Genomic DNA, 16,301 nt, shown 5'->3' on the forward strand with positions numbered 1-16,301 from the left:
CTTACAAGATGCTTGATGTTGCAATATCATATAAAGATGTGTTTTCCAGATTAAAGCAGCGTGAAACTCAATACTCTTGTTTTCCAAGTGATTCACAATGGGAATTTGCAAAGAAAGTGTGTAAGAGGTTGACCATATTTAATGATAATACAAAAATGATTTCTGGCACAAAATATCCAATTGCTAACATTTATTTTCCTCAAATTTGTGAGATCAAGATGGTTTTATCTGAACGGGTCAATTCCCCAAATGAAGTGATTCAAAAAATGGCAGAAAAGATGTTAGAAAAATTTGATTCTTATTGGAGTGTTATTCATGTGATCATGGGAGTTGCTACTGTTTTAGATCCAAGATACAAAACCGAGTTACTTGAGTTTTACTTTGAATCAAATTATCCCATGGATTTTTTTCCACAAGTTAATAGGATCCGAAACTTGTGTTATGATTTGGTTTCAGAATATCAAACCAAAAAGCATGAAGATTTTACTAGTTCTTTTCAATCGCTAGATGTGGTTAGTGATGGAAAGAGTAAATTGTGTGATTATGATAGATACATTGAAAGAAAGAAAAAGGCAAGAACTTCAACTATGAAAACAAAGTTGGATCACTACTTAGAGGAGGAAGTTTTACCAAGAAGTTCATATTTTGATATCTTAATGTGATGAAAATTGAATGAGCTAAAGTATCCAACACTACAAACAATTGCAAGGGATGTGTTAGCTATTTTGATCTCCACGGTAGCTTTTGAATCAACATTTAGTATTGGAGGTCAGATATTAACTCCTCATCGTGGTCGACTTCATTATACTACTTTAGAAGCTTTGATGTGTTCTAAAAGTTAGTTATGAAATTCAAAGAATGCAAGTGAAATTCTAAATGCTTATGTGATACTTTATGAATTGCTTATATTTTAAAACTTATAACTTGTTATTTATTATTTTATAATTATTATTTATAGATTCTAGAGCAATTGAAGAATCAACTTTTACTTATGAGATCAAATATGATAATGAAGGTATATTCACTTTTAGTTGTTCTAAAAAAACTTTAATATCATTATTCATATATAAATTTTCAAAATTTTTAATGATAAGATTTTCAATATATTTTTTACAAAAAAATTATTTTTCTAATTCGATACCCAACCTGTATGAGACAATATCCATTCTCGTTCCATTGTCATGTCTAATTTTCTTTTCCTTTGCATTAATAATATTCAGCATTCACACATAAAAGAAAAGAAAAATCAAAACCTCAGCATTTCATTCAATAATTAATACTAAAAATCGAAAAATCATGTTTCTTATCTATCTCTCTCTCTCTCTCTCTCTCTCTCTATATATATATATATATATATATGCATTTCAACTTGACCCTCGTTGCTTTTACCACATCATAAAAAAAAACTACATGATTCGATCAGACAATGAAGGCAACCTTCTGAAGAAGTTCAGCGCCGGCGAGGGCAGGCGATCACGGAAGATAGGGTGCCTGAGATAGTAAAACCCGAAAGCCATCGCCACCATCTTTGAAGGCACAAGATACAGCATGAACGCCACAGTCAAGCACAAGAACACAAATATTCCCGTGGCGCGTGGGTCCCGCCACGTCACCAGCGCCTGGACGCGCTCCCCTTGCGTCGCCAAATCCCCCAGCACCGTCTGCACGCGCGCCCCCAGCGCCCTCAACCTGTCATACCGCACTCGCACCACCTCACTCGCTTTGTTACTGGGCACAGTGTCAAACTCCTCATCAAGCTCCTCCCTATCCACAACCTCTGCCAAAGATATCTTGGGGTCGAAATGCGGAAGTGGGTCACGCGCCCTAAACCTGTAGTTCCACGCACCTACAGCAAAAACGTAGAAACAGAACGTGGGAATGATTAAATCAGGGAACCACACCAACATCACTAACAGCGCGTGCACCAATATGGTTGCGGTTGGATTCCTCCATCCCCGCGTGTGCTCTATCCACCGTACAATATCTACCACGGCCGCGATGACGTTTATGATCCTATACCAGTTGGCGCGCACTTTCCTCATGCTGAAGTTGTGTGAGTCCGCGTCCAGCATGTAGAACACCACCTCCTTCCTCAGCGGCGGTTCTGCCCTGGACAGGTGTCCCGCCACCATCCTCACCGTGGTGTTCCGCAGCGCCTCCTGCTGCACCACCCCCAGCGGCTTGACATGGTGCATCAACGGCAGCATCGGCTGCGAGTACACGTGGAGGAAATCTAGCCGTTGAGTCGTCCGAACGAACCTTATCGCTATCTCAATCTCCCCCATTTTCTTCAGCCCCGAAACCGGACTCAGCACCAACAACGGGTAAGTGTTTTTATACACTCTCCCTGTATGCAGCGTGGAGATACGCACGCGTACTTTTCCTATGAGGGTATTTTTGTCATTATCCATGTCGAGGAGGGAGCTGTCGAATACTCCGATGGTGAGAACGGTGGAAGGATCGTAAACCTTCCACGTGTACTGTTCATTCCACTTGGGTTCCATGTTATCCGAAACGGTTCTCGTGCGAACCCACTTGCTACCGTACTTGGCCACGCAGTACGCGTCCATGGAGCTCTTACCGTTCACCGTCTTCATCGGTAGCAGGTTCTTGCAGCCAATGATGCCGAGCTCGACCGTGCCAACCGGTGGCTTCCAGAGCTGCCTTGCCGTGGGGCGGTAGTCGCTGCAAACGTGAGCCGCCTCGTCCATCACGTGATACCCGCCGTCGAAGCATAACCGCAGGTGCACCCTGGGCCTGCTGCTTGCTTTGTCGTCGCTCTCGTTATCGAAGGTGAACCACCGCGACGCCACGCTCCGGTCATCGACCCTTCTCTCAATAGCGAGTAAAGGTATTCTGAGGACTCCAATTGTCACCGGCGCGTCAGGTTGTCGGTTTTCTAAAGTGAACATGAGGTGGTCGCTCACGGGCTCTGCCACCACAAAAATGAAGTCTTCGTTGTTCCATGAAACGGTGCCGTTACGAGTAACCACCGTTTTGGATTTCAGCACCTGGAATCCGAGTTTGGCCTTTACTTGAAAACACGATTCCTTGGATGAGGTTAATGGCAGAAGAAAAACGTCTTGAGCTTCGAGAAGAGTGGCTCTCAGGTACCACAGTTTCGGTGACTGGTAAACTTTGGCTCTGGAGTTCACATGAGCAAACGTGTCACTCTTCCACGCGTCGGGAAATGATTCGTCGGCTTGCGTTCCCATCCACGTGGCGATCATGAGGTCGCCGTGGAGGGCCCCTCCGCCTTCCAATCTGTACCACTGTGGGGCCAGAGGGCTGTCCGGTGGGTCCCGCACGGGAATCTCGTTGACGTCAAAGCACACACCACCGAGCAGAGCCTCGGAAGCTTGGGGGTCCCACGCAGAGACCTCCAGCACGGAGGAGGAATCAGGTGCGTCGCGTGCGAATGCGAAGGTCTGATTCCATTCGAATAACACGGTGGACTTGCGCGCGGGCATGGACGTGACGTGGTGCTGCCCCGAAACGGCGATTTTGACGACGGGGTTTCCGTTGGTGGGTAAGTAGCGGGCTTTGACGACGTGGACGAAGAGGTAGTGCATCTTCTCCACAAGATCAAACGACGACCGTTCCATCATCGTCATCATGCTGCTAGTTTCACTCGACGCCTCTGATGCTGCAAAACTCGCCGTTGATGCAGACCTTCTCATTGGTTGAGGAGGTGCAGGACCGTTATTGGTTCCGTTGAATCTTATTTCCGAATTCGACCTCGACACAGACGCTGCCTTCACATCTAACAACGGATCCAACGGTTGATAATCCTGTTCAGCTTCAGGTGGTGGTTTTTCAGTTGCAGCAGCAGGAGCTGGAGGAAGAGGAGGTTCAGCGTTTTCTTTCTCTTTTTCCTTCATTTCTTCTTCTTTAGGTTTCTCACCTTCTGGTGGTTGTGGTGGCGGTGTTTCTTCCACTTTCTCCGGTTCAGTAGTCTCTGCTTCCTTCTGCGGTGGTGGTGGGGGCGGCGGTGCTTCCTCTATTTTAAGAACCTTGTCCTCGTCGACGTAGTAGATTTTCAAACCGATTTCACCTTGGATCATGCTGAGAAGGTACTTCTTCTCCAGGACGTAGTACACCAAAGCCTCCTCGCCTTTGTTGACGAACTGGGCGGAGCTGAGGCGGATTCGGCCGAGGGAGTTGTGTCTGCGGGTGGAGCCGTAGGACTTGTCGTGGTAAACGTCGAGCTCGAGCGTGTCGCCGAAGATTTGAGACGACTGGGAGTTAACATTGTCTACATTAAACGACAGCGTTTCTTTCCAGACCGGGTTCAAGTCACGGACCGCGGTCCGCGTCTTCCTCCGCTGGCCGTGGAAGTCGACCACCACGTAGGGGCTGGAGGTTCCGTGGCCGTCCTTAGGGACGAGGTTGTGAGCGTCCACTACCTCCACGATCAGTTTTCGAACACTGCCCATTTTTTTTTTCCAACTAGCGCAGCTAGCGATGAGTTAGCTTCAAAACGGTTCGTTTAGGCTGCTGTATGTGTGTATTTATCTCATGTCGCTTTAATTTGTCTCTGGTGGGAGGTTGAGATCAGGGCTTGGAAACGATGGAGAAAGAAGGATGCATTCAGTTTAGAGAAGCTACTTATATAGGAAAAATGAGAATAACGTAGAAAAGGAGGTTCTTTTTTATTACGAAACCATGCATATATATATATTTATATTATTTATAACAACTTTATTTTATTTATCTCCCCTCCCCTTTGGTTTAGCAACTTATCCTGAGGTCTCCTCACCAAGAGCTCCCCGGCGACGTCAGAGGAAGCAACCCGCCTGCTGTGGCGGGGCAGCTTTTTTTTTTTCACAATACAAATTTATTCAATAAAAGTCTTTTGTTTATATATATATATTTATGAAATTTAAGTTTTTGAAATAGTTTTTATTTTTCGTCTCTTAGAAATTATGTGAGGCATTTAACTATTTCATCTTAGTGATTATTCTGATTTATCATGTACTGTAAATAATTAAATGCATAAAAACACTTTTCAAAATGTTAAAATACATAAAAATTAATATAAACTAAAACAAGTTTTTTTTTTTTTTACTGGATCAATAAAAACAAGTTTAGAAAGTGACAGTGTGTGATTCTTAGTAATTAAATATATTGGAATTCTTAGTTGTATGGTTAGAATATGTAAGTGTGGAGTGGAAGCCAGAGGATGGTAAGAAAATGGTATTAAAGAGGGTGCCTATCTTGATCAATCTGCAAGAACCTTTAGACATTTGAAGCTTTTGGGATCTTTTTGTCTGTCACTCTAATTTTATTATTGTTTTCTTTTTGCTTTCCATGTTAGGGATTTGAAGAAATTATATTCGTATACTTTTTAATACATCGAAAGGAGACATAGAAACTTGTAAAATAAGATGATTAAAGTTATGAGAAGTGATAAAAAAAAAAAACATTATAATATAATATAATTTTAATTTATTGCAAGCATAATTTTTTTACATGGTCAATTAATTTTAAATCTTCATAACTTTTAAATTATTTATTAAAAAATTTCATATTTTTATTCATATAATAATTTGTAATTAGATTACGGCACCAATTTTTGTATAAAGATATAACAATAGAAATATAATCTTGCTTTCACTTTTTGTGGTTTTTCTTAGTAGAGAAGATTCTTTGTCAAACTTAGCCTTTGCTTTTTGGCCGACCCTTGAACTAATAAAATGACGCGGGAATGTTGTGACCAACAAATTAGAGATGGGAAACAAACACTTTTTTGGTTCTCCTCATCACTGGATACAGCTTTAGTATAATTATTTGCAATTTTTGACGAAGACATGACACTACCTGCACCTTTTCTCACACAACCCTAGGGAGTAGGGATCCTGAATTCTTGGTCTCATCAATTGCACCAACTGTGGCTGTGTGTTTTCTACATGCTAGTGGGTTGTAAAGGACACGCTTTCTATGTTAAGTTCGATAAAATTGATATATCAAACTATAATTTACTACCACATCTTATTCTTTCTTGATCATACTTGCTCCCTCTCCAACACAACCGACCGTAAGATTGGTTTCTTAAGAATTTTTTGGAATAAAATCATCCCCAAAGTATGATAAGTAAAAACCTAAAAGATACATACATACATGTTGTCAACAATTAAAAGTTTAATAAATGATTTGATGGACCTATTGAAATATAGAATCATAGAGTATCAAAAGCAAAAATTCACGGGGTTGAATAATCCAAACACTAGATGAGTTTAACCAGGCCAGCCAATTACAAGTAACAAAAATGGAGCTCCTTCAAGGTACCACCAAATTGATAAAAATATATCAATAGAATTGCTACTTCGTGAATGACTAAAGCTAGAAGTGATTTTTTGGCAATTTTGCATTCACTTTTTGTGGTTTTTCTTAGTATGGAAGATTCTGTCAAACTAATACGTCATTCTATACACATCCCTCATAAACAACTTATTTCACACCATCACCCTAGATGGTGCTATGAAGTGGTTCCTCTGTTTCAGATGATCACAAATTTAATTTTATCAAATGATTAAATTCAGCTCCACTGTCTAAGTTTTTGGGTAATGCTAAAGAGGTTAACAGCACCGTGGCATCAGTAAAAAATTCATGATCCTGGCGTCTCATTTTGTGAAAGGAAATGGATCCCTTATCTTTCCTTGCGGCATTAAACCCCAAATGTCAAGCATTGTAGCCAAAGAAACTTTTAGAAGGTCCAAAAAGAGTGTGTTTCAGAAACAAGACTGAAACATTAAGTTAAGGAAACATGGATGAAATGCTTTTTGCTTCGATGGTTTATTTAACAAAAACAGATAAAATCTCATTTGATTCTCATAGTCTTCTTGCATATTGAGCTTACTTTGTTATTTTGCCTTTCATTCCTTAAAAAATCATAACCACTTAATACATATTCCACTGTAACAGCTTCCTGGCTTCTTCCACAAATATCAAACTTTGCTTCTAACCTTGCCAAATGAATTTCCAATATGAAAACCTTCTGTTTTAAGAAATTCAAAGAAAACTACAAAAGAATAAAAATCACAAGTGCATCTTTGACATAATAATGCTCCTGCTTGTGTCACAGCAAGGGACTGTTCAACCTTCAACCCACACTCAAGTTTTCTCGTACAGTATCCAATAATGCATATACTATCTGGCAAGCATATGATTATCAAAAACATTCATGATATGCATATACTATTTGGCAAGCATATGATTATCAAAAACATTCATGATATGCAATTGTTAACCAAAAGCAAATTAACTTCCCAATGTTGGAAAAATTGTCAGGATTTCATGAATTAAGGAAAGTTCCTCACTCCAACAAGGAAAAGTACAAGGCATGACCAAGTAAAAGAGAGCTAATTTGTACTTTATATCACAATAATTGAATCAGCTATTCTCAGGGCACTTGCTGCTGCACTGCAGCAGATTTTTTTCTCATTGTCCAAAATGCAGCAAAGTAACGATTCTGCAAAGAGGATAACAACCATTTTAGCAAATTCAACAAAAGCTTTCAGTAGATTCAGTTTTAATGATTTGCTATGAATCACATATAAAGCATTAGTACATTGAATAACCAAATATAAATCAGTAGCTATATTTGTATAAAGCAGTTTGGAATTTCTGAATTGAAACAACCGACTATAAACTTATGGCACAGGTATGCTAGGGATTTAAGAACCGCTAGACTGTAGATGAATGTTGAAAGAAAGGAAAAAACAGGGTGCAAGTAGATGAGCACTTGCGTACAGTTGGGAGCTTACTTGCATCATTGATCTAGAATTTGCGGTGTAAGTTGTCTCAATAGTTCTTTCATTCTGCAACCCATGACCAGATAATGCAAATATGATTAGTCACTTGCATAAGTAAAATGGGACATTGTCCAAAAAGAGATTACCTCAAATTCAAATCCATAATGAAATGCAACCCTCTTAACATCTTCCAAACTCAATTCAATGGACATTTCCTACAGACAATGACCAGAGTAAGATAGTACCCACCAAACATGTGATGTGATATAGTATGTGAAAAGAAAAGGAGTCATACATCATCCTGTCCATACATATCTGCAAAGTGATAAAGTAGAGGTCCCAAATTTATCCAAACCTGTCATAATATCAATGTCACCCACTATGAACTACAAAAGTTAAATGGAAATGGCAACAAGCAAATGGAACAGACTACAACAGGAAAGAAAGTATATACATGGTATCTATCTGAAGGTTTGGATTCAAGAACTTACTCCCCCATCTTTCAAAATTTTTGAAATTATTTCAATGTACTCAACAATATTATGAGCAGTATCGATAAAGAAACAAGTTACAACTGCATCCCAAGCACCTGCATGGCCATTTTAAGTCTCGTTAGAGATTACTATACTAGAGATAGCGTGTTATATATCAGATTTAGTATAGATAATTAGATATAGATGGCAGAGTAGGAATTATAATGTCAAGCTCAGTTTGTGCAAGATCAATTAACTTTTTAATAGTATCTCCAGACAGCGTAGGGGTGATCCATGTGTCATGCTCCCTGAGCCTGTTGCATTTAAAAACTTACCAACAATTGACTAGAGAACTATGCGGCAGTCATCCTCTGTTCAAACCCTAACTGTCAGGGTTTAAATTTTAACTATTTTAGAGGACAATTATTAATTAGGTTCTGAATCAGCAACATGTTAGTTTAAAGCAGTAGAGGTTACTCCAGCTGCATACACTAAAAAGTGGCCATATCACATTATATGTATTACGATTAATGTATAGATTGAAAATTCAAAATATATCATTCAATTTCATCAACTCAATGACCCTATACAAGTTCAAGCATTTGAAGCAGCTCATTTTCCAATCACTGTAGCATCGTAACATTCCATATTCATAGTTTGTATTGTATGTGTTGCTTAATTTAACATGATGAATCAACAAAGCACAAAGCAGACACATAATGAATAGAACCATAACACTCTTGATACTTTAAGTTTACTCTTTAAGAGCTACTGACATAATATCGTTGATTAAAATATATATATATATATATATATATATATATATATGTATGTATGTATGTATATATATAGCTGTAGATAGTTTCTCCTACCAATTTGGCTGGAATCACTGTAAACTTCAACAAAGTCACCTCCACACATGGAAAAACCTTCAGTAATTCCTGCACTGCTCCAGTCCAAGAATATTATGATTATAAGATTATCATACCATAAGATCTACTGATACTTTAGTATTTCTACAAGTTACTAATGTTCTCTGTTCACTGTATTGGATAACAAGAACATATTTGACCAGGTCTTACTTTTTGAGCCTAGTAGAACAAGATAATCCAATACTTTAACAGCAATTTTTGTTTCATTGTAACTAATTATATCAAAATCTTAAGATGTTAGGTGAATAAACATAAATGATTTTTTATTACATCTCTAACACAGCCCCTCATGTATGAGACTTTCAGGCTTGAAGCCTAGAAGAGTAGATAATGCACAAGCCCACCTACCATGTGTTGAAATTCAACCTTTTATTAAAGGAATGGAGCTGCAAGGATCAAACACCGGACCACTTGGTCAGAGGTTCTGATACTATATCATGAACCACCTACCCCAAAAGCTTAAGTTGTTAGATGAAGACACATGAATGATTTTATATACATCTCTAACAATTATTATGGTTCCCTTTTGCAACCCTTTTTTATACTAACTAATAAATTTTCTTTTATTAAAAAAATCAATGTATATACCTGGCTGGATGAATATCTGGTATTGAAACAGGACGAAGTTGATCACTGTCTGATAATGAATTGCAATTGCTGTGAATCCAAGGATAAATTGTCCACTCACCAGCAGTTTGGGAACTTAAATGTTCCATCAAGCCAATTGATTGAGAACAAAAAGCAAAAAGACCAAAAAATCAGAACAGCAATCAACACTTTGTGACTTCAAAACAAACAAGTAATCATTGTAACACTAACAAGATCAACATGAAAGAGATAACCCTTATTCTTACTGGTTAAGAATAAAGCTTGAGCATATCATCATGTAGTATGAAAATTCATTTCCCTGACTGATAAATCCTGCATCATAATATGATGTATCAGTTATAATAGAAGTATACTATACATAATAGCTATGTAAGCCTGTTAATTTATAAGCACCTAAACATGAAATCTCCAGGGCAAGCCGACCAAGTCCAGCACCAGGAACTAAACATGCAGGTGGACTGTTTAAGAAATTCCATGCTTTTAGTGAAAAACAAATTGTGCATACAATCTTCAAACCAAGTAAGAAATTTCTGCCAGTATCAAGACATTAAGTTCTACCTCTCTTTACTGCGATTAGGGAATAGCATATTAAGCTCTTCAAGTATAGGATTGTAGCACTGATCACGTTCTTTTTTACCCTAATAAGACACATTTGCAAAAGCGAAAAAGTGGGTAAACAATCAAGTTTTTCATGATGAACAAAATGAAAGTTCGTATTAAAAAACAAAGCAATAAATTAACAGGCAGTACCTCGGCTGCCCAGTCCCTAACTATGTTCCTTATTATACATCGCACCTGAGGTAAAAGCAATAACAAAATAAATATAAGCAAAAAAACCACATAAAAGCCCCACTTCACAAGAATTCTTTTACTAAGAGAAAAATGAAAAATACAGAGCATAATACAAGGTTAAGTTATACAACACTAATGCTTTCTCTTGATAGAAGATAAGAAGACAAATTTGTGAATTATTGCAGCAAGCTACTCTCCTACTCTGATGGAACCAAACCATAGTGTCAAGTGGAAGTTTATTTTCTTTCTCATCTGCCCTATTTCTTTAACTTTGTTTACTGCCCATTAAAACCCAAACCTTTCCATAATCCTGCATTGGAACAATTAACAACTGAAAAGAATGATGCTGAAAACATAAATATACCTTATCTGCATCAACTAAAGGAACATTCAATTTTAAAGATGGAGCCAACCATTGTTGCTGTGATGAGGTGTCTGGTACCTGAAATAAAGATATTAAAAAGGGCTCTAGATAAGTATGGTTGCATATAGAGTAAAACTAATACTGCAAAACACAATTATTAGTATATACCAAAGATTAATTCTGTTAGAAAAGACAGTTTACATATCTAAAGATTGCTATGAAGTTTGAAATTGACATAGAATTGACACATTAAAAGATACTATGGAAGAGTTATTTCTTTACAACTCAAATGTCCAACCAGAATAGTACATTGTATTTCAACTTTCCATAAAGTTCAAGTAAATGACAGATGACTCAAATGAGATTTGAAAGCTAGTTATTACTGTTTCCAGGCAATGTCTCAGTTGTCATTGACTTAATTGTTATGAATACACTTTGATTGTTTGCAAGGACATTTGAGATATTGAGGATGGGAGGATGAAAGAGAAGTCCCAACATATCAGGACATGCTTTAATGAACCTAACAGATATTATATTTAAAAACGTCTCATGGTGCTAAAGTGCAGGAAGACATCACCAGCAGTAAAGTGAAGTTTTGACTTTATCCAATTACTTTGAAGTGTATCAACATTATTTACTTTTTTCAAGAAATATCAAAGCATTAACATCAACTAACCACAAGGAATTTGCACAACTTACAACCAACTTAAATAGTGATTCTAAAATATGAAAAGATTTACAATATTAAAACAGTCAAGGAATTACATTGCCCTTGGAATCAGCAATAGGACTTCCACAATATTCCCTAGTTTCTTTAGTATGTATCAACCTTGGAGAATGGTTCCCAGTATTTGACTGATGGCAACTCTCAATGCCCACCTCCTGTTGTTATCTACAGAGTCAAATTTCTAAATGAAAAAAACAATGATAGAACCAATGAAACATCATAATTCTTATCTACTAAATCAAAAAGGACATGGAGTCACAGTGCTGCAAAAACCTCATTGGAATGCATTTGTGCTTGTGATCTGCATGTATGATTGCTACCTTCCACACAACAATGTTGATCGGATACAGAACATGTTATTCTCACAGGGGCTGACTCACATGAACAAGCACTAATCCCTTCAGAAACTAAATGATCTTTTTGGGCAGATTCGGGATGAGGATCTTCACTAAAATCTGCATCCTGGCTCATGTCAAGTGGAGGTTCAAATGCCTAAAATGTTCATTATATCAAATATCAAATATGACCGTAAAACAGAAAACAAATAAGCCACAGAAAGAGTTGATTCTGACTTGAAGCATGCTGAATATGAAATGAGTATTCATTGAGATACACCTGCACCAATGGAAAGCAGAACAAACCACAATATCCATTATTAACTGCTAGAACATGCTATGACACCCATATGCATTCATTTCATGTCCAATTAATCATTTTATAGCAAGTAAAATCACTAAGAACATGAAAATGAGAGCAAAAAAAAAAAAGACCTTTCTAATTTTCCCCTCCACTTTGAATTGTGCTTGTTAAAATTATAATTTTCCTCTGAACATGAACATTTTTTCATTCCAATTGAGCTCTTTATTAAGAAGGTAAACTGGTAAGTGATTTTAAGAAAACTCCCACATTTGCCAAAAAATATACCAGGGATATCAAAGATTATCATGGTAAAAGAATCCTAAGTTTAAGCAATGCATAAGATAACCAATCATGAGAAAGCACAGACAACACATCCACCAAAACCACTATATGCCTCATTAAAAGGTTAGAACATCTTTGTTTAGCCCAAGATTCTGTTCTTCTAGAAGAAAGCATGCTTTGTTTTAACAAGTAAACAGAGTCCAAGGAAAAATTATTCAATTATCACAATGTCATATTTTTTTGTATATTGTTCAGAAAGAGAGAAGAGAAGCATATACAGAAAACTGTTGTGTTATAACTATAACTATATATATAAAAAAAGACTAAAATGACTTTCTTTTCTAATTTGATGCCAAAAACTAAAATTATTTAATCCTCCCAAAGTGCTTTTTCTGTTAGGGAACAAAAATTATCTATGAAAGTAGTAATGCAGGAAGAAGTTCAAATCAACCAAATTCAGAAATCTCAACATTTTTTCTTTCTTTATAAGATTATAAAAAGTGAGAGAAATTATAAAGCAAAGAAAAAAAAAGCAAGTATAATGTACCAGCGTAATCTTTGAAACTTTTGAGGATACTGGGATAACAAAGCCTACAAACACACAAAAAAAGGGCTCAGTAAACAAGGCAATATAAAATGAACAGAAAGTGCTAGAAGAAATTACAAGACAGCAACTAAAGAACTGAGGAAACTATGTACATTAGAATGTTAGACACTGATAGATTGGAGTTAATAATTTCTGCAATAAATCCTGCACAAAGAAAAAAATATATGCAGTTTTAGATTGATAATTCACACAATTCCATCAATCTGTCCATATTATCTCTATTTGCATATGACAAGAAAGCAGGTTTCAACCCATCTCTTTATCACTGTGTCAATAACCACATATATTGAAATTTGGACAGCACCAAAACCAAGTGGCAACCCATCAAAGAGATCCATTAGGTGTTTGTCATTTTGCTTCTCTTTAGCATTATTAACAGTGACTGACAAACAAAACCTCAAGAATCTCAATCCATACGGTCTGAATTGGCCAAAGAGTATCCATCTTGCTCAAGCTTAGGAAGACACAAGCCAGAAATAACTGCCATACCAAGGAAATATCATTATTCTATGGGACAAAACTTAGATGCATTTCTTTAGATGCTTTTAGCACTATTCTCCAATCAAAAGTGGAGTTTCACCTCACTCAATAATTTGTGTAATAAAGGTTGGCATAAAGATTAGCATAGGTTACTGAGGAGAAACTCTAATTCAGATTGAAGAACAACACCAAAATCACCTAAAAAACTGCATCCAAGTTTTGTCCTATTCAAGGTTATAAGAAACAGTCTGCGACCGCAATTTCAGCTGCAACATCAAGGTTTTAGGACTCTCCATGACCACAATTGCAGCCACATTTGTCCTCAATTTCCCACATTATCAAGGATAGTGATAAAACCACGACCATAACCATGGCAGCAATTTAAAGCCTTGGTCCTATTCCGAGGCCCTAGACTTGTGCCACAGTTCATAACAAGTCAGATAGTGTCAGAAAAAGGAAACTGAACAACCAAACATCAACATTGTGCCTAGCAGAATATCAAGCAAAAGCAGAGAACAAAAATACCTTATGGGAAGGTGGAAGCTTCCTATAAGACCTCTCATTTCTTCTAACATCCTCTTCTGCGGCATCAGGATAACTGGATCAGAACAAGTCAATGAAAGATTACACTTAAGTTTTACTAGGGTTATCATTTTGTTAAAAATATTATGAAAGAAACAAAAAACAAAGAAACATGTATTACCACACTAAAATATAATAAACGAACAACATATAACAATCATTACCAATACAGCTAAAGAATTCAACAGTGTTCTGGCGGCTTTACACACTAATGGCTGAATGTGCATTGGAAATTTAGACTTTTAAAAGTAAAATTGAAAAATAAAAGCATTATTTCCACCAGACATCTCAAACCAGAGAATTGAACAACGATTCATCACTCCCTCTTCTGTATAATCCATAAAATTAAATAACTTTTCCACACAAATTTAAAAAAAAAAAAAAAAAAACTATATTTTTATATGATCAGAGTCAAGTATATGTTTATTTTCTCTCAACACAAGAAAATAAAATAAAATAAAAACAGGAGTAAAAACAAAACTAAAAAATTAAAACTCCTCCACTTTTTTTTTATATATATCTGGGCATCCTGAATTGAATAAAAATAAAAACAAGACTTCATCTTGGCTTAGATTGTTGAATGGTGATTTCCATAGTACAAAGAATTGAAGAGAAACAGAAAAAGAGAAGGAACAATTACTTGAGGTAAGCACTAATGATGCGCCTGAGGGATTGGATTTCAAGGGCCTCTTCAAGCTTCAAACGACGACGCTGATCCTCCTCTGCCTCTTCCATCACTCCTTAATCTATGAACACTTCGACCCCTGCCAGGAACGAGAATAAATAAATAAATATATAAGTAATAAAATACACTTCGACCCAATCATTTAAGGTCCTAAGGGTGGGCATGGATTGGATTTTTTAAAATAAATACTTTTTTGGCAAGGAACATTTCACTTTGTCGTTTCAATCTTATTGAGAGTTCATGAATTCTTCCCTGTTCTGTTGTCTTTTGAGGCTTTGAGTGCCTGTAGCACTACCATTTGTATTGAAGTTATGGATAAACTTTATGTTTGTACATATTTCTGCTATAGTTGCAGAGATTTTCATTGTACAATCGATATGAACCAAAAAAAAATTATTGTAGATAAATTCTGTGATATATGTTCAGCCAATATAGGAATGAAGAAAAAATTATCAAATATCAAACTATCATTACCTTAGATTCAGCTATTTAGAGGGCATGTGACGGCGACGGCGACGAACAGCGCAAGTTAAGACACGACAGCTTGCCTCCGCCTCCGTAGACGGCGTGCGACGGCGAGGTTCAGCCGTTCACGTCTAGGGTTCGCTGCTGCTGTGAGTTGAACGAATGTGAAGGCACAACAGTCTCAGTCGCAGAAGTGTAAAACACAAAAATGCACCGTTTCAAGCTTTTTGGAGGTCGTTTTGATTTTTTTTCTAAAAACAAAAAACATGCTCAACCCGACCCGGGTCGCTGGTGTTTAGAAACAACCGGCTGAATTGTACTGGTTTAATTAGAGGTGCAAAAAACCGTCCTTCGGTTTTCTGTTTTATAGCAAAAAAGTTAACTTTGTAGGAAAAATATCAAATATATTTAATAATAATTGTGAACATAATTAAAATTATATATTAATATAACTATAATTTAATCATATATAATATTTATTCTAATATTCAAAAAATTATATATAATATATATAATAATTGTGACACGTAAATTTAAATTGTATTATTAACTAAAATATAAAAAAATAGTTAATTAATATTCAAATATTTTAAAAATAAAAATATTTGAGTAATGATTATAAGTTTAAAATCCTATATAATTTTTTATTTAGTTTTAAGAAAAAATAATTACATAAATAAAAATACCATTCTGTATAATTTAGTTTAAATTATAATTTCATAATTTATAAAATAAAATATAATTTAATTCTTTACTACTTCCCAAACTAGTATGATACTCATGTGATGCAAGGTCATTAGCTGATATGTTTGAAACACATATGTTTATAAAATTAAATATTTTTATTGAGATAAACATAATTAGGTAATTAAGTTCTTCAAACTATCACAAAGATTGAAAGAGTATTCAA

At 36.3% G+C, this 16,301-nt stretch overlaps 2 protein-coding genes across 7 annotated transcripts; both read right to left on the minus strand.

The window, feature by feature from the left end:
* Nucleotides 1-1,241: 1,241 nt before the first annotated feature.
* On the minus strand, nt 1,242-4,671 carry LOC114382563 (protein QUIRKY). The gene has a single exon (XM_028342071.1). It carries the CDS (start codon nt 4,434-4,436, stop codon nt 1,407-1,409), a length of 3,030 nt encoding a protein of 1,009 aa, XP_028197872.1. The 5' UTR covers nt 4,437-4,671; the 3' UTR covers nt 1,242-1,406.
* A 2,239-nt stretch (nt 4,672-6,910) lies between these two features.
* LOC114382638 (carnosine N-methyltransferase-like) lies at nt 6,911-15,623 on the minus strand. Of its 6 annotated transcripts, none has more exons than XM_028342194.1 (19): nt 15,401-15,621; nt 14,882-15,005; nt 14,185-14,257; nt 13,120-13,163; nt 12,224-12,266; nt 11,925-12,113; nt 11,690-11,806; nt 10,925-11,002; nt 10,519-10,563; nt 10,327-10,406; nt 10,162-10,226; nt 10,014-10,080; nt 9,748-9,861; nt 9,100-9,173; nt 8,246-8,343; nt 8,050-8,109; nt 7,901-7,969; nt 7,767-7,820; nt 6,911-7,471 (listed from the first exon to the last, which is right to left on the minus strand). In XM_028342194.1, the coding sequence occupies exons 2-19, from the start codon at nt 14,974-14,976 to the stop codon at nt 7,403-7,405; spliced, it is 1,434 nt and encodes a 477-aa protein (XP_028197995.1). In that variant the 5' UTR covers nt 14,977-15,005; nt 15,401-15,621; the 3' UTR covers nt 6,911-7,402. The 6 variants fall into 6 exon arrangements, 5 of the variants coding, with proteins under 5 accessions (XP_028197995.1, XP_028197994.1, XP_028197999.1 ...); XM_028342193.1 differs by having other exon boundaries at nt 11,925-12,143; nt 15,401-15,620; XM_028342198.1 differs by lacking the exon at nt 15,401-15,621 and adding an exon at nt 13,272-13,323 and having other exon boundaries at nt 14,185-14,240.
* Between the last annotated feature and the right edge of the window lie 678 nt (nt 15,624-16,301).

The sequence above is a fragment of the Glycine soja genome, chromosome 13 (assembly GCF_004193775.1).
Source record: "Glycine soja cultivar W05 chromosome 13, ASM419377v2, whole genome shotgun sequence".
Lineage (NCBI taxonomy): Eukaryota > Viridiplantae > Streptophyta > Magnoliopsida > Fabales > Fabaceae > Glycine > Glycine soja.